General features: G+C 39.9%; 2 gene segments (V, D, J or C); both read left to right on the forward strand.

Moving 5' to 3' along the window:
• Nucleotides 1–3,984: 3,984 nt before the first annotated feature.
• On the forward strand, nt 3,985–4,628 carry LOC114629995. The segment is given in 2 exon segments: nt 3,985–4,073; nt 4,186–4,628. Coding segments are annotated over 2 exon segments (489 nt in total).
• Nucleotides 4,629–14,915: 10,287 nt separating this feature from the next.
• Nucleotides 14,916–25,323, forward strand: LOC114629997. The segment is given in 3 exon segments: nt 14,916–15,024; nt 15,134–15,460; nt 25,202–25,323. Coding segments are annotated over 3 exon segments (495 nt in total).
• The last annotated feature ends 2,629 nt before the right edge of the window (nt 25,324–27,952 follow it).

A 27,952-nucleotide genomic window follows, 5' to 3' on the forward strand; every position in this document is an offset into this window, starting at 1 on the left:
AGAAATAGATACTGAAAATGTGCTTCATTTACACAATGGAGTACTACACAGCTAATAAAAACAATGACTTCATGAAATTTGTAGGCAAATGGATGGATCTAGAAAATATTATCTTGAGTGAAATTATTCAGTCACAAAAGAACACACATGGTATGTACTCACTGATAAGTGGATATTAGGCAAAGAGCATGGAATAGCCATGATACAACTCAAGGGCCACATGAAACTCAAAAGGAAGTAAGACCAAAGAGTGGTTGTTTCAGTCCTACTTAAAAGGGGGAACAAAATAATCAAGAGAAGTAGAGTTGGGAGGGACTTTGGAGGAAGAGAAGAGGGGGAGGGGCAACACATGGGCAGAATCATGTATGGGAGGAGATGGAGATGTACAGAGGTTCAGGAAATTGAACAGAGGGGCGTAGCAATGGGGGATGGGGAACTGGGGTTAGCAACCAGAAAGTCCAGATGCCAGGAAAGCAAGAGCCTCCCAGGACCCCATGGGGATGATATTAGCTGAAATACTCCACAAAGGGGAGGGAGAGCCTGTTGAGACCATATCCAGAGGTTAAGCATCGCCCCCCAGATAAGGTATGGGGCCACCCATCCATCTCCAAAATTTTAACCCAGACTTGCTCCAGTCTAAAGGAATACTGGGACAAAGAGTGGAACAGAGACTAAAGGAAAGGCCATCCAGAGATTGCCCCACCTTAAGATCCATCCCACATGTAAACATCAAACCCAGACACTATTGCAGATGCCAAGAAGTGTTACTGACAGGATCCTGATACAGCTATCTCCTGAGAGGCTTTTCCAGATCCTGTCCAATACAGATGTGGATTCTCACAGCTGACCATCAGACTGACACCCCAATGGAAGAATTAGGGGAAGGACTGAATGAGCTGAAGGAGCCTTACCTGACATCAATGGTACGGGAAGTCTTTCATCCTGTGAAGGCTTCATGCCCCAGTATAAAGGAATTCTAGGGTGGTGATGTGGGAGTGGGTGGTTGGATGGTGGAAGTACCCGCAAAGAAGCAGGGTAAGGGAGATGGAATACAGGGGTTGCAGAGGGGAAACTGAGAAAGGGGATAACATTTGAAACGTAAGTTAAAAATCCAATTAGAAACTAGAGTAAGATAAAACAAGCAATTCATGCTAAACTGAATCAGTGCATACATCGGTGGCCTATGTCTGTTCGTAGCCTGGTGCATAGCCCAAGGGGAAAAAAAACGAAATGAAACAAAAAAAACCCTCACATCCAGATCCCCATTTTTTAATGGGAGACCCCAGATTGCTGCTGGACTTCTGTAGAATAGAACACTCTTTGTGTTTACATACTATTTGAGTCCTGGGTATCATTCCTCTGTGAAACATGAACCCTTATAACTTATAAGTATACATAGTGTTCTCTTGGACAGACATCTTTCTTCCCTCCATCCTCTAACTGGGATTTTTCCTTTAGGTCAGTGCATGGGGGCAGAAGAGGTTGAATAAAGCCAACATCTCCACTCACCAGGGAAATAAATTATAAATGATAGACTGTCTCATAATCAATGTGATGAGAGCAATTGATGAAGGAGAAAAGAGTGAGAGGGCTGTGTGGTTGGGGATGAAGGGTTTCCTGTTCCTTATCAACATGAACATGGTCCTGTATGACACTGGCAAATAATGTTGAGGATTCCAGGGAATTACAAATGAAGACCACATCACTCAGCTTTCTTGTATCTGGGTGTGTACTGATGACAGGAAATGACGCTCTCCTTTAAAATAGATTTTTGCATTTCTGTGTACATTTTCTGATTTCATAATTGCACCGTACATCACTGCTGGATTCCCTATGGGAAATGCTGAGGTGTGAAGACACATAAAAGCACCCTTACTGAATGTTGCTTGAAGCTCACTATGGTCTTTATCTATGTGTCACCAGCATGGAAGCTGTCCTTGAGTTAAACTAGGGACAGAAGTTATATCTTACAAAATGTTTTTAAAAATGTATTGAGGTACTATGTACATTCAAAAATGTCTACTTACTAGCATGTGTCCTACTGAATTTTTATGTGGGCAAACACCCATTAAACCACTATAGGGTAAGACAGAAAAACATTGCTTCCCTGAAGTTCTTGTCAATATTCCCTTTGTGTGGTCATGCGAGCCTGAATGGGGCACATGTACTGACAATCTGTATGACTTCTGGACAAGTTCTCCTGACCTTTTCCTCAGATATTGGAAAGAACTTGACTGGATTTTTCTAACGTAAGCAGACTCCCCTTGTCTGTCTCTTTGCTAAACTCAAGATTGATTTTTTCCAGTCTTTGCTTTCACAGGGCCAGTGTCTTCAATGATTGGGGGTATAGTGTATGCAGCATCATAGTACTGTACTGTCTTGAAACTTCTCAGTAATTTCATGCCTTTCACAAGGGCCACCATGCCTACCTGTTTATATCATATTTAGCAGGGTTTTCCTTAAGCACCTTTTTTGATGATTCATTGAATTAAATTACTCAGACATTCAGTAGGTACTATTTTTCTCCCTTTCTAGGAATTTTATATTAGATTGATAACATTTCTAAGCTGTTGTCCTCTTCATGCACATTTCTTCAACAAAATAACCTCTCAATTTCATGGCTTTTTAAAGTCAATTTAATGTGGTCCATATGTACATGTATGTGAAGGCAAGACCAGAGCATAGAAAAACTACAGTGATCACATTTTCAAAAAATAAATTCTCCCTCTCCAGAAATATCTATATCCCACAACTCTCATGAACAGGTAAGATCTGGAAATAATCTACAAAGTCCACAGAGGTTATGATTGTCTTGGTTTCAAGGTAGGGCTTACACAGACAGCAGCCATTTTGAGTGCCTGATGTGATAGGCATGTCTTGTCCACACGACATTACTTCACAGTGCTCTTCCACATGCTTCACCTCTTACACTCTTTCCACCTCCTCTTGCTAAGTGTTCTCTGAGCCTTGGAGGCATTTAAATGGGACTGGAAAATGTTATGTCAAACAATATGACAAAGGCTTAAACGGACAAACAATGCGTGTATCTGTCGTGAGCAGAACCTTCATTGTGTGTCACAGCTTAAGATTCTATTTTGTAGCTTTTGAAAATAGAACAAGAATCTTAGGACACGGATTCATCTTAAGTGTGGGACAAAGAGGACCAAGGACAAGGGAACATTGAGGAGGAATATAAGAGGAGGATGGAAACCAGAGAACTGGTTAAATCAAAGAGAGTCATCCTAAAATTTAATTAAGCATCCCATTTATACTAATTATGTAAATAGAGGAGATGAAAACTAGACTAACACAACATAAACACAGTCACCTGTTACCTGATGTAAAAGAAAATGGTGGATGAGGGACTTAAAAGGAAGAGATAAAGGAGAACTTCAGGATGCAAAACAAGTTTGCTGCAAATAGAAATATGTCTCATCTTAGACAAACAGAGACTTGGAATTCCTCACGAGCAAAGAATCTCTAAATCCTGAGGACAGCATTCTATCATGAATAAATAAAATTTAGAAAATTCCCAAGTGTTTCTGTTGCAGAGAATGAGATGTGCTACAATCACCTCATAGGTGGGACCCTCTACAAAAGCCACGTTAAGGAAAAGCCATCTCCTGCCCAGGCAGGGGAAAAGACTGAGCTCATATCTAGAAACATAGTTATGTGTGGTGCTACTGAATTACACACCTATACTAAGGAAACATGACAGTATGGAAACAAAACATGTTCTGTGCTCACGTACAGAGGGAAACTAAGCAAAATATGGTGAATCCTTAACCAAAAGAAAAAATGAAACTACAATATTTTATCAAATGCTGTAACTGAAACCTAGGTCTTTGATGCCTTATATCTGCTATGATCAGTGGCTTTTGTCTAGGTTCAACTCCAGAGCATGACATAGCAGGAAGACATGCAAATAAGTCTTCTCTGTGTCCATGAAAAACACCTCGGACCCTGACCCTGCAGCTCTGACAGAGGAGCACAGCCCTGGATCAGCACTGAACACAGACCGTTCATCATGAACTTCAGGCTCAGCTTGGTTTTCCTTGTCCTTATTTTAAAAGGTAATTTATTGAGATGAGGTCCCATCTGTTGTGTACACGAGAAACAGAAAAATTGTTTTGTTTGTTTTGTTTTGTTAGTGACAGTTTTCCAACCTGTATTCTCTGTTTGCAGGTGTCCAGTGTGAGGTGAAGCTGGTGGAGTCTGGGGGAGGCTTAATGCAGCCTGGAAGCACCCTGAAACTCTCTTGTGCAGCCTCTGGATTCACTTTCAGTAACCACTGGATGTCCTGGATCCGGCAGGCTCCAGAAAAGGGGTTGGAGTGGTTGGCAGACATTAATAGTGGTGGTAGTACTATCTACTATGCAGACATTGTGAAAGGCCGATTCACCATCTCCAGAGACAATGCCGAGAACACTCTGCACCTGCAAATGAGCACTCTGAGGTCTGAGGACACAGCCATGTATTACTGTGCAAGAGGCACAGTGAGCAAATGTTATTGTGAGCTCAAACATAAACCTCCTGCCGGGCACCCAGGACCAGCAGGGGGCACTGAGAGCACACAGTGTTCTGTGTCACAGAGAGTTACAGCCTGTTCATTTGTCCTGGAGGATTGATATTCTCACCCTTCAACCCACCTTAAAATATTTGATCCAAAATTGTCCCAGTCTAAAAGAAATGCAGGAACAAAAATAGAGCAGAAATTGAAGGAATGGCCAAACAGACACCAGCCCAACTTGGGATCTATCTAATGGGCAGGCACCAAACACTGACACTATCACTGATGCTATGTTGTGCTTGCAGATGGGAGACTAGAATGGCTGACCTCTGAGAGGCTTTACCAGCAGCTGACTGAGACAGATGCAGATACTTAGTCAACTATTAGACTGAGTTCGGGGACCACCATGGAAGAGTTAGACTAAGGAATGAAAGATCTGCAGGGGATGGCGACTCCATAGGAAGAACAACAGTGTCAAATAACCTGGACCCCTGGGAGCTCCCAGAGACTAAGACACCAACCAAAGAGCATACACTAGGTGGTCTGAGGTCCCTGACACATATGTAGCAGAGGAGTGCCTTGTCTGGACTCAGTAAGAGATGGTGAGCATAATCCTATAGAGACTTGATTCCCCAGAGAAGGGGGATGCAGAGAGGGAGAACCTCTCAAAGGTGAAAAGAATTGGGGATGGAGGAACAAATCTAGGAAGTGGAACTGGGTGGGGGCAACATACTGGATTTAATTAATTTATTAATTAAAAGGAGGTAATAGAGGGCTGAATTCCCCTGTGCCTGGCTTGCAGCTCTAAAAGGCTTGTCTCTAAAAGTATAGTTTACAGTAACCCTTGACATGTACAAATGTTTATTCATCTTTCTATTTTCCTGCATTATATCAATTTATTTATGTATTTATTTATTTATATTATTCCTCTCTGTGACTTTCTGTAGGCCTGTCTGTATTTATCTCTACGTCTCTTTGTTGCTCTGTTTCTGTCTCTTTGTCTCTCTCTACCTCTGTATCTCTGTCTCTTTGTCTCTCTTGATGTGTGTGTGTGTGTGTACATGTTGAGATGAGATATCTTCTTCTATCAATGTACACAATAACTTTGATATAAACTCCATCACTCTGCCTAGATCTCACTGTCTTGCTAAATTGGTTGGCCAGTGAATCCCAACCATCACACTGTCTCCACATCTAAGAAGTGGGCTTACTGACTGACTATCAAACCTACCTCTTTCTGTAGCTATGTATATTAAACACAGATCCTTCTATTGGTGTGGTAAGAACTTAAAGCACAGAGCTACATCTACAGCCCCATTAAAGACATCTTAAATGTAGGATAAATCAGGTTTGAACAAAATGAAGAGTATCATACAAGGCAGAAGTGAATCTGTATGAGGACCAGGATCAGTTCCTGAAGAACCAAAGAACCTTTGAGACTGTGGAACACGAGAGTCATGTCAGAGACTCAGTAAGATTCGTTTCATAGAGCATTATGTAGGAGTCAAGTGGGAATCAGACAGGGCCTGTGACCGTGTACAAGAGGACTTTCAGTCTCTCTTTCACCCTCACACAAACCATATGCGACAAACCCAGCACTGACCCAGCTGTGGTGCTGGTAACAAAATGTATGTGAAGCTCCAGCACTGAGACAGGAGGCCAGTGTAGCTACTGACACACACTGATCTGCAAACTACTCCTAACCCACTCAAGGGATGACATCTTTCTTTCTCTTTACTTGTATGCTTTACTTGGTATAGTTCTCCAAGAATTTGATAGGACAAGTCATTTTTCCTTTTAACACATTCATCACTTTTCCTTCCCCTAGGCTTCTAAGGCTCTTCTTTACACTATTGTCCCAGAAACATGATGTAAAGGATGGTTGGCTCATTCTGAGTCGGTGTTCCTCATCAAAAGAAGTCAGTTGTGGCACTTAGAACCTAAATATAATACACTTCTTAATGCCATTCTGGGATCATATTGATGTTATCACTATAAAAGAGTAGGACTGTCCATGACCATATCACCCTGAATGCACCAGATCTCTTCTAAATGAGTAGGAGAGTATTGGACAAAGGGGATGATGATTGTTCAATCAAAGCATGATGTGACCTGAGAAACAATCTAAGACCTAAGAAACAGTCTAAGTTTGTCAGATTGTCATGGAGCTGTGTTGCCTGTAATAATAGCATAGCTAGGAAGGCAACACATTGCTTTCCTGTGAATTCTGGAGACATAAAAGGAACCGTCTCTGTTTTCCTGGGTTTACCAAGTTGCCAGAGATATAGAAGATACTGGCAGGAACCAACATAGATGCTTCTACAAAGTGATTCTACATTCTCTGTCCTGCTCTGCCATTATCAGGTCCATTCTCCTGTATGAGGACACTGTTTCTGCAAGAGAGAAGAGGCTTTAACACCATGCCCACAAGAAATTCCCAGCCATAACTGCACTAGTGAATGACTGGTTGACTTGAAACTGTGGTCTGAACAAACTGATGATGCCTGAGACTGACAATTTTTCTGATTTCATCTCAGTGTCCAATGCAACTTGATTAGCGATTTCTAACAGTTTGGTAATTGATGTCTTCTTATAGACAAACATCAAAGTTCTTATAATTTCTGTATATTTATGAAGTATATATGAATATGTGCACAGCAATGGGGAACCACAGAGCACAGGGTGGAAGTTTGCAATTGAAGAGAGGAATCAAATGTCACTAAATCCCTGCATTTCCATAAGAGCTACAGCAATGCCTGAGCCGTGTTCAATGTATAGAACATCACCACTGCCCCCATCTCACTGCCATGAATATGTCCCCTTTAATCTCATTCACTGGCCAAAGGAGTGCTAGAATGTGGGCTTATCACAAATGTTTACTTCACTCTGTTTCCCAGTGGTCATCTCAGTTCACTCTGGATCATTTTTGACAATTTCCTATTTGCATAAATAGGAAGCATCAACATGGTGTCATGTAATGAGATTATCTTAAAGTATATACTCAGACTACGTGAGGAGTGCAAGAGTTTGTGTTGCTTACCTTCAGATACATGAACAGAGTGATGAACTAAATACAGAATGTTTTTTATTGTTCCTTCATGTTCTGTGCACACCCAGGGATGCCCAGCCAAGGTTAGAAACATGTACCTGATGATGAAGGAGGCTCTTGCAGTGTCCACACTCTCAGATCACTTGCTGTCAAATTATACCAGAGGGTTCTATATAGTCTTATGTAACACACCAGGTAAAATATAATGTCAGTCAAATATGAAAACTGTGTGCAACATCCAGGAATACAGCAGTCAGGACCACGGGGATGTAGCACTGCAGTCCAGCCTACTTTAGTCTCACATCTTTTCCTGTGGGTTTCGTAGAGTGCACACATGTTTAGAACACTCTCAATATTATACACTGATCCTAATGGATCAGCTCTTGCCTCTAGTTTCCTGACTTATTTGAGTTCCTGTCTGAATTTTTTTTGAATGAGCAGCAATGTAGAAGTAATGGTCAAATAAACACATTCACCTCAATTTCCTTTGCCATGCTGTTTCATCATAGCAACAGTAACCCACAGTAAGACCCCTGGTTTTCTTGCAGACAGGATGTAGAACTTCTATAGAATATAGAACTTTTGGTGAAATCCCAGACTTGGAGCCTTTATCTGACCATTGTCCCAGTTATGTCATGTCCACCAACAGAATGTACTTTTCGTTTTCAGTAATTTTACAAAGGGACATGATGTATGGATCTTCAAAAAGACAAAATGAAACCCATATGAAAGGTCTGCCTTCTGTAAGGAAAGTATGCATCCTGGAGGCAAACAAAAGAAAGAGAAGAGGACGTTGGGTAATGGAAGAGTGGCTAATGCAGGGAGATCAGAAAGCTGAATGTCTCTAAGTTTTTTTTTTGTTTTATTATCTGTGAGGTACATCAAGGTAAGGTAGGAATCCTGACCCAACCAGCCTCCCTGTTCTCTTCTGTTCCAGTCTCGCTGCTCATATCTTATCTCACTGAATAAGAAGCTACAAGATGTCCATCCAGATAACAGCTATCACAGTCTTTGGATTCTCATTACACAAGCCATAGATATGAGTCATAGTCCAGTGTGCAGTGAACAGGCCTCACATCAGTGGACTTTATTTCTTCTGTGTGAAGAAACTAGCAAGGACAAATCAGCCTGTCACCCTATACTATAGAAAGTATCCTCAGCGCTTCCCTGGAATGAGGTCTCTCGAAAGATGATCAGGGCACTCTCCATTTGTGAGAACATTTCTGTGACCTGTTGCTCCCATACAGAGATTGGTTCCCACTTCTTCATAATAATTAAGCATTGTAAAGCACTGTTTATAGAATCTAAAGTTCAGCATTTGAGATTTCTACTGAAGATTTATCTTGCTGGTGGATATGCTTAAATGTAGCTATTCACTCATTCTATCTCTGATATTCTCATAACTGATAGAATATTGTAATCCTATCCAAGCTCTGATATTTATGTAGTTATCTTTTGACATTCACAACCTAAAACCTGTGCTTCATAAGATAGGCACTATTTTTTTTTCATGGGACCTTTGCTTCGACAAGACAGCCCATTTGTACATAGTTCTGTGATGGCTCTGATGTGTTGTTCTATTGTTCCTATAAACATTGCTGTGATTCCACTATTTCCAAAGGTAGAAAGAAATTCTTCACTCTGTGTCTTACACATGAAATATGTATTCTGAAAAACATTCAGCACTGAAAATTGACAATGATATTGGTCATGATTTCAGAGTTAATAGATCAACAAATATCACATTATGCCTAAACATTTAGAGAAAGTTTTCTATTCTGAATGTGAACTCTCTGGGAAGTTTTAATTAACATCTACCTTGTGAGGTGAATCTGTGGAAGAGGTTAGTAATCTGAAATACCTGATTCTGAAATCAGGATACAATTCAGTGGGATACAGAGAATAAAACTGAATTCCAAGTAGAGTCATGCCTTGTGAATCCATCACAATCTGATGTCAATCTTAATTCATGGTTACACACAGTTTACAATTTAAGGAGATGGAGGAAATGAAAAAGACATAAATTAAACTTTAAATTTTTTTCTAGTCAACGTGTCAGAAAAGAATATGTTTACTGAAGGCTAACTGTACTTAGAATGACATTGTTACAATGATGTTTCAAATAAACTACATTGGCAAAGGTTATACTTCCACTTGAAAAAAACTGTGATCAGAACCCAGATGCTGATGCTGACTGGAAGAACCTGGTGTCACACATGTGAGTTAAGGAAGTGTCATTCAGAGAAGGAGTGTTAGCTGTGGGCTCCATGTTAATAGGTCACCAACTGAGGCAGATTAGGAAGTCAAACTGGTGAGATTATTAGAATCAAGGATCTGAACATTCAACAGTAAGTTACGCAGCTCCACACAATTCTAGGTGTAAGACATCCACACTCGTGTTACCCAGGATCGGACTAAGAATCAGCATATACGGCTGCTGGTGAAATGGGATAGACAGAAAGAAACTCCCTCAAAGAGTGGGGTGGACTAAAAACATTCAGAACCAACATTTAGAGATTCCAAGTCTTATGGACATTACTTTTGACCAAGAACATGTGCAATGTGTTATTGAGGGCAGTGGTGTGTTGAATAGGTTTGGCCCATGGGAAGTGATACTATTATGAGATATGACCTTGTTTGAGGAAATGCATCCCAATAGGAATGGGTTCTGAGGCCCTGTGCTCAAGCTCTGCCAAGTGCAGAAGATAGCCCCTCCCTGATGTCTGTGGAAGAGTGTCTCTTCCTATCTGCCTTTAAGTCAAGATATAGAACTCTTGGATCTTCCAGAACAAGTTGTGCCTGCATGCTGCCATTCTTTCAATTATAATAATGTACTGGATTTCTGAAATTATAAATAAGTCTCAATTAAATGTATTCTTTATAAGACTTGCCTTGATTATAGTGTCCTTTCACAACAATGAAATACAAATTAAGATAAGGTTTTAACTCTCTGTGCTACTGGATCATCCATACTTTCTTTCTGACATAAGTAAATTATTGAACAAATACTATAGAGAAGATTATTCAGCTACTTCTCTACCCACCTTCTTCAGACCTGATGATCTGCAATCATACAGATTAGATTCCCTCCCTGCACTCAATTCCCTTGCCTGCCAAGTCCTCTGGGGCATGCCCAGCTGCCTGAGCCACCTGCTGTCACATCAGACCTCGATTTTCTGAACAAATCTCTGTCTGCCTTCATCACACCAACTTATCAAGAACTATACAGTGGCTCACCCAACTGCTAGCAGAATTGCACTGACCCCTGAGTTCCATTGTCCATCCCAAAGATACACACTAGAGATCTCTAACATGAGGATCATAGAGGTGAGTCCCCTTCCCAATACTGCCTACATCAGGAACATTCAGGGACAACCAGGTGGCTAAAAGCCAGCATAAGAACTCAACTAAAAAAAAAGAAGCCAGAGCAATCTGACAACTTCAGAGCACAGCTGTCCTACTACAGTAAGTCTTGGATATCCAAACACAACTAAAGTTCAAGAAAAAGACCTTAAATCCAATCTTTTTAAATCAATTTTCTCTATCAATCATGTCTTCTTATTTTTATTTTTTATTGGGCATTTTCTTTATTTACATTTCAAATATAAATTTTTTGATTTCCACCCCAGAAACCCTTTATGCTATTCCTCCTTCCCCTGCTTCTATGAGGGTGTTCCCCCACCCACCCACCCACTCTTGCCTCCCCACCCTTGTATTCTCCTACACTGGGGCATCAGTGGAGGAGATAGAGGAAGAACTGAAGGAGCTGAAAAGGTTTGCAACCCCATGAGAAGAGCAACAATATCAACCAAACAGAACCCCCAGAGCTCCCAGGAAAACAGAACAAAAGCAAACACAGGAGCCATCATTCTGCTGCTTACAAGAAACACACCTCAGCACAAAGATAGACATTACCTCAGAATAAAGGGGTGGAAAAAAAACTTCCAAATAAACAGAACCAAGAAGTAAGACAGAGTAGCCATTCTGATATGCAATAAAATAGATTTTCAAACAAAATTCATCAAAAGAGATGAGGAAAGACACTTCAAACTCCTTAAGGAAAAAAAATCCTCCAAGATGGCATATCAATTCTAAACATCTATTCTCCAATAACAAAGGTATATACATTTCTAATAAAAAATATACTAAGTTTAAATTATACACTAAACTCTACACATCAATACTAAGAGACTTTAAAACTCCACTCTCACCAATTGACAGGTCAATGAGACAAAAACTAAACAGAAAAATAATAAAAATAACAGATATTATGAATCAAATGGACCATACAGATGTTTACAGAAAACTTCACCCAAACTCAAAAGAAGATAACATCCTCTCAGTACCTTCCCAAAATTGACTATACATTTGGTCAAACTATAAGCCTCTAAAGATACAAGAAAATTGAAATAACACCTTATATTGTGAGGTAAAGTGAATACAAACAAATAAATAAATATCAAATCAAAAAATCTGCAGAGGAGAATGCTCCTCTGAAGAAGAACAGAAGTACCAATAATATGGAGATTTGACATTCTCTCCTCTTAAACATATTCTGTGGTTATATTTTATATGAGAAATTGAAGTATTCCAACACTGTAGCCTCGTTTTTATTCTAAAGTACAAATCACTTTTATCCCTTGTCTAAGCGCACGTCTGCTGATTCAGAGCTAAGGGAAAAGAGAAGAGAGACAATGTTCTCTTTGGCAGACAACTTTGTACCCTCCAACCTTTTATTTGGATCCCTCCTTTTGGTCAGTGCACGTGGGCAGAAGAAGTTACATGAAGTCAACATCTCCAATTGCAAGGGAAATGGAAATCAATTCTATATGATAAGTTGCCTTATAGCCAATGAAATGAGAACAATTAATGAAAAAAGTGAAAAGAAGTTTTGTGTGGAAGGAAACGGGTTACCATTCATTATCAACATACACATGGCCCTATATGACATTGACAAACACTGTGCAGGATCTCAATGAATTACAAATGAAGACCACATGACCCAATAATCTCATGTCTGGATGTGTATAGTGGTGACAGGAAGGGACATTTTATATCAAATAGAGTTTTAGATTTCTATGTTAGGTTCTCTTCCTTATCTCACAGATGCACAGTCTCTCACTCCTGGATTCTCTCTGTCAGGAGTCATGAGGTATGAAGTCACCCAGACTGAATGGTGCATCTAGCTCTCACATCACTATGGCCTTTCTTATTTGTTCCATCAGCATGGGACTTGTCCTTGTGTAAACGTTGGGACAGATACTACATCAGTCTGATTGTTTAAAATAATTTATTGCAATACTGTGGGAATTCGAGATTGTCTGTCTACTACCATGTATTCTACTGAGTTCCCATATAGGCAAACAACCATGAAACCACTATAGTGTGAGACAGAAATGCTTTCATTGCTTCCCTGAAGTTCTTGCCAATATTGCCTCATGTGATCATCTGACCCTGTTTGGGGCATGCATAAGTTCTCCTGGATTTTGCCTCTGACTTTGAAAAGAGGTTGCCTGAATTTTCTTAATGAAAGCAGAACCTCCTTGTCTCTCTGTTTTCTAAACTTAAGATTGAGTATCTCCAGCCTTTACTTTCACAAGGCCAGTGTCTTCATGTGTTGGGAATAGATTGTATGCAGCATCATTGTATTCTATTGACTTGAAACTCATAAGATTTATTCCTCTTACAGAGGGCCACCATGCATACCCATTATATCATATTTATCATATTCTTTCTTGACCACATTTATAAGGATTCATTGTCTTTGAATTATGTAGGCATGAAGTGGGTAGTATTTTTCTTCCTTTTGGAGATTGCATACACTACATAAATCATTAAATATGATTACATTTCTAAGCTCTTTTTCCCTTAACTCCCCCTTAATCTTCCCAACATAAACCTCTTACAACTTTATAACATCTATAAGTCAAGTCAATGCTGCCCATATGTTCATGTGTGTGGAGGTAAGGACTGTAGGTTAGAAAATCTACCAGTGACTACATTTTCAAAAAATAAATTATTTCTCTCCAGGAAGTATCTACATCCAACAGCTCCTCACTAAAAAAGAAGGCCTGGAAATAATCTATATAGTCCATACTAGGTCATGATTGGCTTGGTCTCAGGTAGGGCTTACATAGACAATAGCCATCATGAATGTATGATGTGATACCATGTCCTGACCACAAGACGTTACTTCACAGCTTTCTTCCTCATGCTTCACCTCTTTCATTCTCACCACCTCCTTTTGCCCCATGTCCTCTGAGCCTTGGAAGAATTTAAATGGAACTGGAAAATGTTATGTCAAGCAATATAACCAGAGCTTGAAAAGACAAACACTGCCTGTTTCTGTCATAAGCAAAAACATCATTGTGTGTCAAGGGTTCTGGATTCTATTTTGTAGCTTTTAGAAATAGAATGGAAATCCTAGAAATAGGATTTATCTTAAGTGTGGGACAAGGAGGACCAAGGACAAAGGAGTACTGGTTTTTGTGAATGCAAAAATTAGGTGTGGTGAGAGGAAGGGGAGAAGAGAATGGAAACTATAGAACTGGTTAAATAAATAGTTCATCCTAATAAGTCATCCTAGAATTTAAACCTCCCATTTTTACTGATTATGTTAGTTGGGAAAAATGAAAACTAGACTAACACAACAAAAAGACAGTCACATGCTACCTGGTGCCAAGAGGCAAAAATAAAATAGTGGAGGGAGGACTTAAAAGGAATAGAACTAGAAGTTCAGGATGCACGATGAGTGAGTTTGCTACAAATGGAAATATGTCTCTGTTGCAAATTGAGTGGTAGACAGACAGGGACCTGGAATGTATCAGTTGCAAGCATGTATAAGATGTGAGGACACCATTCTATCATGAATAAGTAAAATTCAGAAACTCTCAAAGTGCTTTAGACACAAAGAAAGAGTTCTGCTACCATAACCTTGCAGATGTGACTCTGTCCATGAGCCACATTAATGGAAATCCATGAGCAGTCCAGACAGCAGGAATGACTGAGCTCATATCTAGAAACTCAGCTACATGTGGTGCTATTTAATTGCACATTTATACTAAGGAATCACTACAGAATATGGAAACAAAGCATGTCCTGTGCACATGCACAAAGGGAAACTTAATGAAGTACAGTGAACTCTTAAACAAAAGAGAAAATATGAATATGAAACTATCATAGTTTGTCAAACTCTGTTACTGACATCCATGTCTTTGATGTCTTATATCTGCTATAAGCACTGCCTTCTACCCAGGTCCAACTTCAGAGCCTGCTATAGCAGATAGACATGCAAATAAGGCTTCTCTGTGCTCATGAAAACCAGGTCTGCCCAGACCCTGCAGCTCTGACAAAGGAGCTCAGCCTTGTATTCCCAGGTCCTCCCACTGAGTGATTAGCACTGAACACTGACTACTCACCATGCATTTCAGGCTCAGCTTGGTTTTCCTTGTCCTTATTTTAAAAGGTAATTTATAGAACTAAGATTCAGTACACAAGAGAAATAGAAAAAATGTTTTGTTTCTTTGTTTAGTTTTGTTAATGACAGTTTTCTGACCAGCATTCTCTGTTTGCAGGTGTCCAGTGTAAGGTGAAGCTGGTGGAATCTGGGGGAGGCTTAGTGCAGCCTGGAAGCTCCCTGAAACTCTCCTGTGCAGCCTCCGGATTCACTTTCAGTGACTATGGAATGAATTGGGTTCGCCAGGCTCCAGAGAAGGGGCTGGAGTGGGTTGCATACATTAGTCGTGCTAGTAATGACATATACTATGCAGACACCGTGAAGGGCCGATTCACCGTCTCCAGAGACAACCCCACGAACACTTTGTACCTGCAAATGAGCAGTCTGAGATCTGAGGACTTGGCCATGTATTTCTGTGCAAGAGACACAGTAAGTGAATGTTACTGTGAGCTCAAACACAAAACCCCTGCAGGGCACGCAGGACCAGTAGGGGGCGTACAGAGCACACAAAGCTCCTAGTTTCAGCCTGTTCAAGAAAGTCTGGGGGGAAGACAGGGCTGCACTCCTCTTTATCTAGGTTGTCTCTCTACAGATATTCTCTCTATAAGTATAGTCTGTAGTAACCTTTGAAGTATACAAATGTTTATTCAAATTTTTCTTTTCATGTGTTATATGTGTTTTGCATTCATTTATTTATTATAGTGTTTCTGTCTCTCTGTGTAGATGTCTGTGTTTGTCTCTGTCTCTTTGTCACTCTTTTTATATCTCTCTGTCTCTCTCTCTGACTGTCTCTCTCTCTTTCTCCCTCTCACTCTAAGTGGGTGAGGTGGGTGAGTGTATGTTTATGAGCATGAATCTCTCTCTCTCTCTCTCTCTCTCTCTCTCTCTCTCTCTCTCTCTGTGTGTGTGTGTGTGTGTGTGTGTGTGTGTAACTTACACAATAACTTTGAAATACAATCCATCACTGGGCCTGGATCTTGTCATGGCTACCAAGCCCACCTATTTTTGTAGTTATGGAGAACTAAACACAAATACTTATACTTGTGTGATAATTACTTTAAGCACAGTGTTATATAAACAGCCCCATTATAGATGACTTTTAAATGTAGGATAACATCCAACCTGAACACAAAATGCAGAGCATCACACGGGGCAGAAATGATTCTGTATGAAAACCAGAAGCAGAACCTGAAGACACAAAGAACTCTTGAGACTGTGAAACCCAAGGCAGAGACTCAGTAAGACTCCCTCGTGAGAGTGCTGTGTAGGATTCAAGTTAGAGGAACACAGAATTCATGCAGAGCCAGTGACCCATGAAGCAGATGAATTCCTTTCTCTCCTCCATGTTCACACCAACACTATGCAATAGACCCAGCACAGACCCGACTGTGGTGCTGGTAATAAAGTGTGTGTGAGGCTCCAACACTGAGTCATAAGGCTGATATAACCAGCAATACTCACTGAGCTTCTACTTGGTGTCAGCAGCCCTAACCCACTCAACAGGTAATATCTCTTTTCTTTATGCTTGTCTCTTTGTTATTCTTTGGTTTGTATAGTTCCCCTAGAATTTAATGGGTCACATCATTTTTTAACACATTAATCCCTTTTCCATACCCCAGCATTCTAAGGATCTTCTTTCTACTGCTGTCCCAGAAACATCATGTAAAGAATGGTTGGCTCATTCTGAATTAGGGTTCCTCATCAGAAGAAGTCAAATGTGCCACAGAGAACCTACATATAATATTTTCAGTGGCAATCTGTGATTATATGGGATGATGTCCCTATAGAAGAGTAGGTGAGCATTGCAAATCAAGGGATGATGATTGTTCAATCAAAACGTGATGTCACCCAGGAATCTGTATAATTTGTAAGACTGTCAGATACTTTTGTTGCTTGTGATGATGGAATAGCTGTGTCTCCAACACACTGATGTGATGTGACTTCTGGAGGAAGGAAAGGAGAGGGCTCTGTACTCATAGGTTAACCTTGAAATACAGGAAAATACATTTAAATAGATTATAGAAGTAAATAAACTGTTTGAGACCTGAAAATGGAAATAGAAGCAATAAAGAGAACATAGACTGAGAGAATCCTGGAGATAGAAAACCAAGAATAGAGAACAGGACCGAGAGAGGAAAGTATCACCAGAAAATATGAGAGATGGAAGAGAGAATGGTAGGCATACAACATAGGATAAAAGAAATTGATACATCCATCAAAGAAAATGTTAAATCTAAAAAAATCCAAACACAAAACATCCAAGAAGACTGGGATAGCATATAAAGACCTAACCTAACAATAATAGGAATAGAAGAAGGTAAATAGTCCTACCTCTCAAGACCAGAAAATATTTTAAACAAATTTTCAAAGAGCACTTTCCCACTCTGAAGAATGATATGACTATAAACATACAAGAAGCTTGTGGAATACCAACTAGACTGGAACAGAAAGGAAAATACTCCGAACACATAATAATCAAAACACAAAATTTACAGAACAAAGAGAGAAATTTAACATGCTGCAAAAGGAGAAGCCCAGGTAATACACAAAGGCAGACCTTTCAGAATTACATCAGACTTCACAATTGAAACACTGAAAGCAACAAGGGCATGAAGAAATATCTTGAAGTCTCTAAGAAAGCACAGATGCCAGCATAAACTACTATACCCAGCAAAACTCCCAATCATCATAGATGGAAAAAAAATATTTCAAGACAAATTGAAATTTGCACAATAAATCCAGCCATATACAAAATACTAGAAGGAAAACTCCAAATTAAAACGATAACTACATCCAAGAAAACACAGGAAATAATTAATTCCACACAAATAAAAATAAAACGAGGAAAGCACATAAAAATACACACACACAGTAACAACACCAACATCAAAATAACAGGAATGAACAATAACTGGCAATTAATATCTCTAAATAATAATATGCTCAATAACCGAATAAAAAGAAAAAAGATAACAGTATGGATACAAACAGAGAATCCACCATTCTGCTGTATTTAAAAAAAAAACTCACCAATAAAGATAGAAATTTCCTCTGAGTAAAGGGCTAAAAAAAAAATGTTTTCCTAGCAAATGGGCCCAAGAATCAATAGAATGGCCATTCTAATATGTAATAAAATGGGCTTTCACCAAAACTCATCAAAAGAAATGAGGAAGGACTTAATACTCATTAAAGAAAAAAACCTAACAAGATGACATCTCAATTCTGAAAACCTGTTCTCCAAACACAAGGGCACTTGCATTTGTAAAGAAACAGAGCTAAAAGTTAAATTATGCATCAAAACCTACACACTAATAGTAGGAGATGTCAACATCCTAACCTCACTAATTGACAAGTCATCCAGACAAAACCTAAATAGAGGAAAAAATGAAACTAATGGACCTAACAGAGATGTACAGAACATTTCACCGCAACACAAAATAATATATCTTCTTCTGATTACCTCATGGAATGTTCTCCAAAATTGGCCATATTCTTGTTCAAAGAAAAAAAAATCTCAATAGATGCAAGAATATTGAATCTTATCAGCCCACCATTGACTAAAAATGGACTTCAACACAACAACAGAAACAACAGAAAGTCTATACACCATGGAAACTGAATAACTCTCTACTCAGTTATCTCTAGGTTAGGGGATAAAGAAAAAGGGAAATTAAAGACTTTATAGATTACAATGAAGATGAAAGAAAAATATACCCTGACTTACATGACACAATGAAAGCAGTGCTGAGGAAGGTTCATAGCACTAAGGTCATATAAAGAAATCACAGAGTTTTCATGTAAGCAATTTAAAAATACATCTAAAAGCTCTAGAAAAGGAAGAAGGAAGAGGAATAGGCAGCAGAAATAATCAAATTAAGGGCTGAAATCAATCAATTAGAAATAAAGAAAACAATAAAAAGAGTCAACAAAACCAAAAATAGGTCCTTTGACAAAATCAACATGATAGACAAACACAGTCAAAGTAACCAAAAGACAGGAAGAGAGAGAGAGAGAGAGAGAGAGAGAGAGAGAGAGAGAGAGAATTCAAAATAAATGAAATCAGAAATGAAAAATGAGACATAACAGCAGACAATGAGGAAATTCATAGAATCTTTATGCCTTACTTCAAAAATGTATACTCCAAAAATTGGAAAATCTAAATTAAATGTCTAATTTTCTAGATGAATACAACTTATAAAAGTTAAATCAAGATTAGGTAAACTATTTAATCAGCCCTATAATCCATAAGGAAATAGAAGCTGTCATAACATCTCACCCAATCAAAGAAAGCCAATGGCCAGATGGTTTTAGTACAGAATTCTACCATACCTTCAAAGAAGAGATAACCCCAATATTCCTCAAACTATTCCACAAAATACAAATGGAAGGAACGCTGCTAGACTTATTCTATGAAGCCACAGTCATCTTTATACCTAAATCATACAGGAACATTATGAACATTGGTGCAAAAAATAATAAAAAATACTCACAAACAGAATCCTGAAACACATCAAAAAACATCATTCATCATGATCAAGTAGTCTTCATCCCACTGATGCAGAGATGTTTCAATATTCAAAACTCAATCAACATAATTTATCATATGAACAAAATGAAAGGGAAAAAAATCACTTGATCATCTCATTAGATGCTGAAGGGTCCTTGACAAAATCCAATAGCCCTTCATGTTAAAAGTCTTGGAGAATTTAGAAGAGGAGACAAAATAGAAACGGAAGGAAGAGAGAGGACAGGATGTGGGTGGGAGGGGGAGAGGAATAGGAGTAGTATCACATGTGGGAAGAGACAGGTGAGAGGCCCAGAGGGTCAGGAGAATGAATGGAAATCTGAAGCTGCTATGGGTGGAGTATGGGAGGAATCTCTAGGCAATTCCCGATACCTGGGATGGGGAAGGCTCTCAAAAGTCAATGTGGATGACCTTAGACAAGACACCTAACAGTGGAGACATGGAACATGAAGAGGCCACCTTCTGTAGCCAGGCAGGAACCCCAGTGGAACGATAAGAAGACCAATCTGCTCGCAAAACTTGACCCCAAATTTGTCTTGACTAAAAAAAAAAAAATGCAGGGAGAAAAATGGAGTAGAAACTGAAGAAATGGTCAAACAATAACTGACCCAATTTGAGACACACCCCATGGGAATGTACTGATGCATAACACTATTAATGATGTTAATAGCTTAATAAACTTTGTGATGTTTACAGACAAGAGCCTAGCATAACTATTCTCTGAGAGGCTCTATCCAGCATCTTACTAAAACAGGTGCAGATACCCACAGCCAAACATTGGACAGAGGTCGAGGGCTCTTATAGCAAAGTTTGTAAAAGGTTTGAAGGTCCTGAAAAGAACAGGAACCCCACAGGTAGACCAGCAGAGCCAACTAATCTGGACCCCTGAAAGCTCTCAGAGAAAGAGGTACCAACCAAAGAGCACATAAGGACTGAACTGAGGCCCCGGGCACATATGTAACAAAGGGCTGACTTCTCCTGCCTCAGCAACAGAGGATGCTTCTAATCTTGCAGAAATTTGATTCACCTGGGTGGAGGGATACCAAGGAGGGGGGTCTACCATCCCAAAGATGAAAGGGACTGGAGATGGGAATGGGACACCATTTGGGATGGAGAGAGACATAAAAAAAAATGTCTTTGAGAGACCAGGGATACAAGGCACATACCTAAACATAATAAAAAGCAATATACATACAAGCCAATAGCTAAAACCAAATTAAATTCAAAGAAATGTAAAACAATTTCACTACAGTCCGGTACAATACAAGGTTGTCTACTCTCTCCCTATCTATCCAATATACTACTTGAAGTTCTTGATAGAGCAGTAAGAAAACTAAAGAAGATCAAGGAGATACAAATTGGAAAGAAAGAAGTCAAAGTATTGCAATTTGTTGATGATATGGTAATATACATAAGCAATTCCAAAAATTCTTCTAGAGACCTCCTATAGCTGATAAATTATTTTCAGCAAAATAGGTGGAAACAAAATTAACTGAAGGAAATCAATAACCCTCCTTTTTTAAAAAATAAACTGGCTGAGAAAGAAATTAGGAAAACAACTCCTTTCACAATAGCCACAAATAGTATAAAATATCTTGGTGTAATTCTAACCAACCAAGTGATATACCTGCATGACAACAACTTCAAGTCTCTGAAGAAAGAAATTTTAAAAGATATCAGAAAATGGAAAGATCCTCTATGCTCATGGATAGGCAGGATTAACAGTGAAAATATCCATCTTACCAAAAGCAATCTACAGATTAAACACAGTTCTCATCAAAATTCCAACAGAAGTTTTTATAGGACATAAAATAGCAATTCTCACCTTTATAAAGAAAACAAAAAAAAAACATAATAACTAAAATAATCCTGAACAATGAAAGAATTTCAAGAGAAATCACTATTCCTGACCTCAAGCTGTACTACAGAGCAAAAGTAATAAAAACTGCATGGTATTGGTATAGAAACAGGTAGGGTGATATTTAGAGTCAAACTGTAGTTTCAGAAACAAATTCACACAGCAATGGACACTTGATTTTTGACAAAGAAGCCAAAACCCATACAATAAAAAGAAAAAAGCATCTCCAACAAATGGTGCTAGTCTAACTGGATGTCTGCCTGTAGAAGAATGCAAATAGATCTATAACTACCATCCTGTACAAAACACAAATCCAAATGAATCATAAACCTCAGACTAAAACTGCATACATTAAATACAAAAAGTGTGGAATAACCTTGAACTTATTCACACAGTAGACAATTTCCTGAACAGAACACCAATGCCTCAGGCTCTAAAATCAACAATTGATAAATGAGACCTCATGAAACAAAAAGTCTTCTGTAAAGCAAAGGACAGTGTCAATAGAACAAAATGGCAGCATACAGATTGGGAAAGGTTCTTCACCAACCCTAAATCTGACAGAGGGCTAATATCCAAAAATTTTAAAGAACTCAAGAAATTAGACACCAAAACTCTAAATAATCCAACTTTAAAATGAGGTACAGTGCAAAACTGATAATTTTCAAAAGAAGAAACTCAAATGGCCCTGAAGTCCTTAGCAAAATTCTCAATGTTCTTAGTCATCAGGAAAATGCAAATCAAAACATCCCAAGATTCCAACCTACACCCATAAAACGGCTAAGATTAAAAAAAAACCCTCAAGGGATAGCACATGCTGGCAAGGATTCAGAGCAAGGGAAGACCCCTCCATTGCTAGTGGGACTGCAAACTACTATGACCTATTTGAACAGATATTTGATGGTTTCTCAAAAACCTGTGAATAGTTCTACTTCAAGATTGAGCTTCCTTCTGGTCTGCATCTCTTAGGGATGTGGATGGAGAGAGGGAACTGAGTAGGACAGGAGGTGAAGAAGGGGATGGAGATGGCAAACAGGTGTGGGGAGAGGGGAGTGCATCTCTGGTGACAAGCTGGAGGCCTGGGACAGGAGAGTATATAAAAGTCAACGGGGGTAACCTTTCTAGAAGAGGATATAGAGACTGAAGTGGGCACCTGTAGCCTGGCAGGACTTCCAGAGGAGAAAAGGGACAGTAATAACCCACAAAACCTTCAACCCAAAATTTGTCTTGCCTACAAGATGTTCAGGGATACAGATGGAGCAGAGACTGAAGGAACAGCCAAACAATGACTGCCCCAACTTGAAACCCATCCCATGTGAGACAGCCAACACCTGACAGTATTAATGATACCCTGCTATGCTTGCAGACAGGAACCTTAGCAAAGCTGTCTTCTGATAGGCTTCATCCAGCAATGATGGAGGCAGATGCCGAGACACACAGCCAAAGTGCAGAACTCAAGGAGTCTTGTGGGAAACTGGGTGACATAAGTGAGCAAGTCAGGATGGTCAAGGACATCACAAGAAGACCCACGGAATCAACTAATCTGGCGGCTTACAGAGACTAAGCCACCAACCAGGAAGCACATGGAAGCCAGGTCTAGACCCACTACATATTTATAGTAAGTGTGCATCTTTTCCTTATGTGGATAGGGGCTGTCTCAGTCTCTGCTTCCCACCATTGGATCCCTTTCCCTCTACTTGGACTGCCTGGTTGAGCCTCAGTGGGAGAGGATGTGCCTAGGCCTGCTGAGCATTAATGTCACAGGGCCCAGTGGTACCAAGGGAGGGAGGGGGCTCTTCTTTTCTGACAAGAAGGACAACGGGCAATGGGAAGAGGGATTTGTAAGGGAGAGACTGTGAAGAGAAGGGACTCTGATTGGGATGTAAAGTGAATAAAAACAAGTAAAAATTAAGGTAAAAAGAAATACTGAAGACAAGGATGCTCCTCTTCAGAAGAACAGATGTACAAATAGTACGAAGATGTCTCTGAAATTTTTTCCTCTTAGACATATCATGTGGTTATAGTTTATATGAAAAATTGAAGTACTCAAACACTGCAATCTCGTTTTCCTTCTAACGAACAACTCATTTTTTTCACTTGTCTAAGATGTGAGTCTCCAGAGTAAAATATAGATTAGGTAAAAGAGAAGAGAGACATGTTTCTTGGGCAGACATCTTTTTATCAATCATTTGTTTACATTTCAAATGATATCTCCCTTCCTGGCTACCCCTCCACAACCCCCCATCTCATCACCCATCACCCATCCTATTTGCCTAGATGAGGGTGCTCCTCCACCCACCCACCCACTCCCTCCTCACCACTCTTGCATACCCCTATGCTGGGGCATCAAGCTTCCACAGGACCAAGGGCCTCCCCTCCCATTGATGTCAGATAAGGCCATCCTCTGCTACATATGTAACTGGAGCCAGGGCTCCTCCATGTATAATCTTTGGTTGGTGGTTTAGTCCCTGAGAGCTCTGGGTGGTTCAGTTAGTCGATACAGTTCTTCCTATGGGGTTGCAATCTCCTTCAGCTCTTGCAGTCCTTCCCCTAGGTCTTCCATTGGAGACCCTGGGCTCAGTCTGATGGTTGGCTGTGTGTATCTGCATCTGTATTGGTCAGGTACTGTAGAACCTCTCAGGGAACAGCCATACCAGGTTCCTGTTAGCAAGTGCTTCTTGGCATCAGCAGTAGTGTGGTGGTTTGGTGTCTGCAGATGGAATGGATCCTTAGTTGTGGGGGACTGACTCTGGATGACCTTTTCTTCAATTTCTGTTCCACTTTTTGTACCTATCTTTCCTTTGGACAGGAACATTTCTGGGTTTATTAGTCATTCTAGAATTTAAACCTCCACTTATACTGATTATGTTAACTGGGCAAAATGAAAACTAGCCTAACACAACAAAAAGACAGTCACATGTTCCCTGCTGTAAAGATGAAAAAAAAATGGTGGGAGGAGGACTTAAAAGGAATAAAAGGAGAACTTCAGGATTCATAACACGTGACTTTGGTACAAATAGAAATATGTCTCCATTGCAAACTATGAGTGGAAGACAGAGACCTGGAATGTCTCAGTTGCAAGCACCTAAAAGGTCTGAGGACAGCCTTCTATCATGAAAAAGTACAATTCAGAATATTCCAAAGTGTTCTTGTCACAGAGAATGAGTTCTGCCACCATAATCTTGTAGGAGTGAACCTCTCCAAGAGCCACATTAATGAGAAGCGTGTCCTGCCCAAACAGTGAAAAATACTGAGCAGATACCTAGAGGCACAATTATGGGTGGCGCTATTTAATTACACATTTATACTAAGGAATCACTACAGAATATGGAAACAAAGCATGTTCTGTGCACATGCACAAAAGGGAACTAAATGAAGTATGGTGAAATCTTACCCCCCCAAAAAAAGAGTATGAAACTACCATTCATTGTCAAACTCTGTAACTGACATCAGTGTCTTTGATGTCTTATATCTGCTATGAGCCTTGCCTTCAGCCCACGTCCAACTCCAGAGCATGCTATAGCAGGAAGACATGCACATAAGGCTTCTCTGTGCTCATGAGAACCAGGCCTGCTCTGACCCTGCAGCTCTGACAGAGGAGGCCAGCCCTGGATTCCTAGGTCCTTCCATTCAGTGATCAGCACTGAACACAGACCACTCACCATGGGCTTGGGGCTCAGCTTTGTTTTCCTTGTCTTTATTTTAAAAGGTCATTTTTAGAGATGAGATTCTGTGTGTTGTGTGGACATGAGAGATAAAATTTGGGGTGACAGTTTTCTGACAGGTGTTCTCTGTGTTTACAGGTGTTCAGTATGAGGTACAGCTGGTGGAGTCTTGGGGAGGCTTAGTGCAGCCTGGAAAGCTTCTGAAATTCTCCTGTGCAGTGTCTGCTTTGACCCTCAGTGACTATAGTATGGTTCAGTAAAGAACGGGAGTGGATCACATACATTAGTTATAACAGAACTATCTAATACACTATTAAGGGCTGATTCACCATCCTCAGAAACAATGCTAAGAACATCCTGTTCTTGGAAACAGGCAGTCTTAGGTCAGACGACACACTTATTACTGTGCAAGAGACACAGGGAATGAATGTTAGTTACCTTGAGCTCAGACACAAACCTTTCTGCGTGGTGCTGAAAACCAGCAGGGGGCGAGAAGAGCACACAGATCTTTGGGTTTCAGAGGCTTAAAGCCCTCTCAGAAAGGAGTGAAGGGCATGGAGGACTAGACTCCTCCGTGTTTTGGCTCCCTCCCACAGGAATAATCTCTACAAATACAGTAATCCTTGGAGTATCCAAATGTTTATTCAACTTTCTGTTTTTTAGTTTGATATGTGTTTTTGTATTGATTTATTACATTGTTTTTGCCTGTCTCTCTTTCTCACTCTGTGTGTGTGTGTGTGTGTGTGTGTATTTACATTTCTTCCTCTGTCAATCTACATGATAATTTTGAAATAATTCCACTACTGGACCTGATCTCATCAATAGGCTAAACTGTTTCACCAAGGATCACACTGTCTCCACATCCCAGAGATGGGCTTCCTAGCTAGCTACAAAACCTACCTCTTTTTGTAGTTATGGAGAGGTAAATTCTGGTCTTTGTTCTTACATGATTAAAGCTTGAACCACAGAGCTGTCTCCACAACTCAGATTTTTTTAACGTAGAATAACCTCTGACTTTGACAAAATGCAGAGCATCACAAAGATCAGAAAATGTAGGCAGGAACCACAGCTGCTTCTACAAAGTGCTCCTCTGCCTTGCCCAGTTTGTCAAGTTCATCCAGTTACATATGGACACTGTTCCTGAAAGGGAGCTGTGGCTTTAACATCATGCCCACAACTTTACAGCCACAACTACACTAGATAAGACTGGGTATCTGGAGACTGTGGCCAAGACAGACTGAGGATTTCTGTGGTTTCTTCTCAATTTCTGACAGACCTTGGTAACAAGTTTTAAAATTACTGGTAATGGATGTCTTCTGAGGACAAAACACCAAAGTTCTTGTAATTTCTGTACATTCACAAAGTAGATGTGCATCTTTGGAGAGAAATGAGGAGAGAAAAGACAGGAGAACAAAAGAGCACTTGAAGGAAGACGGATAGACTAAAGCAAACAAAGAGAGACATGGGACATGACTAAATCCATGTGTTTCCAAAAGATATCTACTTATGGTGCTGAGTTGTTCTCAAGGTGAAGGCCCTCATCATAGACCACATATGCCTGTCTTGTCTTTGTCTTCCATGAGCTAAGTTCCTTCCCAAAGAGTCCCAGAAAGTATGCTCATCACAAAAGTTTACATCACTGCTCTTACCCAGTGCTCACCTCAGGCACTTTCAGGCCACTTTTACAGCATCCTATTTGCAGAAATGGCAAGCATCAGTGTGGTGTCATATCACAAATTCTATAAAAAAAAATTTATACTCAACCTAAGTAAACAGTCCAAGAGTTTGTGTGGGTAACTTTTAGATTTGCGAGTGATGAACTACATTCAGAATTTTTTAATTGCTCCATGTCCTGTGCACATCCAGGAATGCCCAGTCAAGGACAGAAACATGTATTTAATGAGGAAGGAGACTCCTATTGTGCTCAAATTCCAAGATTATGAGCTCCCAAATAATACAAGGAAACTACATGGTCTTAAACACACTAGGCTCAAAAGGTTGCCAGCCAACCATGAGGACTGAGTGCAACATCCAGGAAGGATTATGGTGTCCAGGACCATTGAGATGTAGCACTAATCCTCAAAGCACATTAGTCTCACATCCTTTTCTCTGGTTTCAATGTGTCCCTAAAGAGCACATGTTTGGAACAGTCTGAACTTTCTAAGCTATTGTCATTTTTATGTGAGACTTTGGAAGTTAATTAAGTTACAAGAGATAACAATACTTAGAAATAGCCACAGCACTAGTGGTTTCAAAGGTTGAAGTGATTTAACATGAAATTATTTTTCTGGCTCACACTCGAGTTCCTGACCATGCTAAGAAAGAGGAAAAGGCGCTCCACCATTTTCAGAGCTGTACATTCTCTCTCCCAGTGTCCAAAGCCGTGAACAAAATAAATTTCCACTCCTTAAACATCACCCAGTCTCAGGGACTGTGTTGTAGTAAGAGAACATTGGGTAAAATAATCAATTTCTGCATTCCTCTGTGTGGAGTTTGGGATTGAATGACCTGCACCATCCTACTGCCTTAGGCCCCCTTGTCAGCTCCATAAGGACATCTCAGGTTATTCAAGGGAGTCTGGGGACTCCCTGCTTTCATTATAAGTGATCACCTCACAAAAGAGAAAAGAATCAGAAGTTCCCATGGAAGTTTGCCTGAAAGGGAATCTCACAAGAATCCTGAGCACCTCAAAGTCCAGTGCTCCAGATAATCTCTATTGGCCTAGCTCCACGGGTTCCCTCACCTCAGGAGCTACATTACCTCTGAAGCCCATTGTTTCACTGCCAACAACTCATCCAGTGAATACTTGATGAGCACTCACATATCTATAGTCACTAAATGGAAATGAGTTATTCCCACATGGTTCTACTTCCTGGGTGGAGATGGATA

The sequence above is a fragment of the Grammomys surdaster genome, unplaced genomic scaffold (genome assembly GCF_004785775.1).
Source record: "Grammomys surdaster isolate TR1022 unplaced genomic scaffold, NIH_TR_1.0 323, whole genome shotgun sequence".
Lineage (NCBI taxonomy): Eukaryota > Metazoa > Chordata > Mammalia > Rodentia > Muridae > Grammomys > Grammomys surdaster.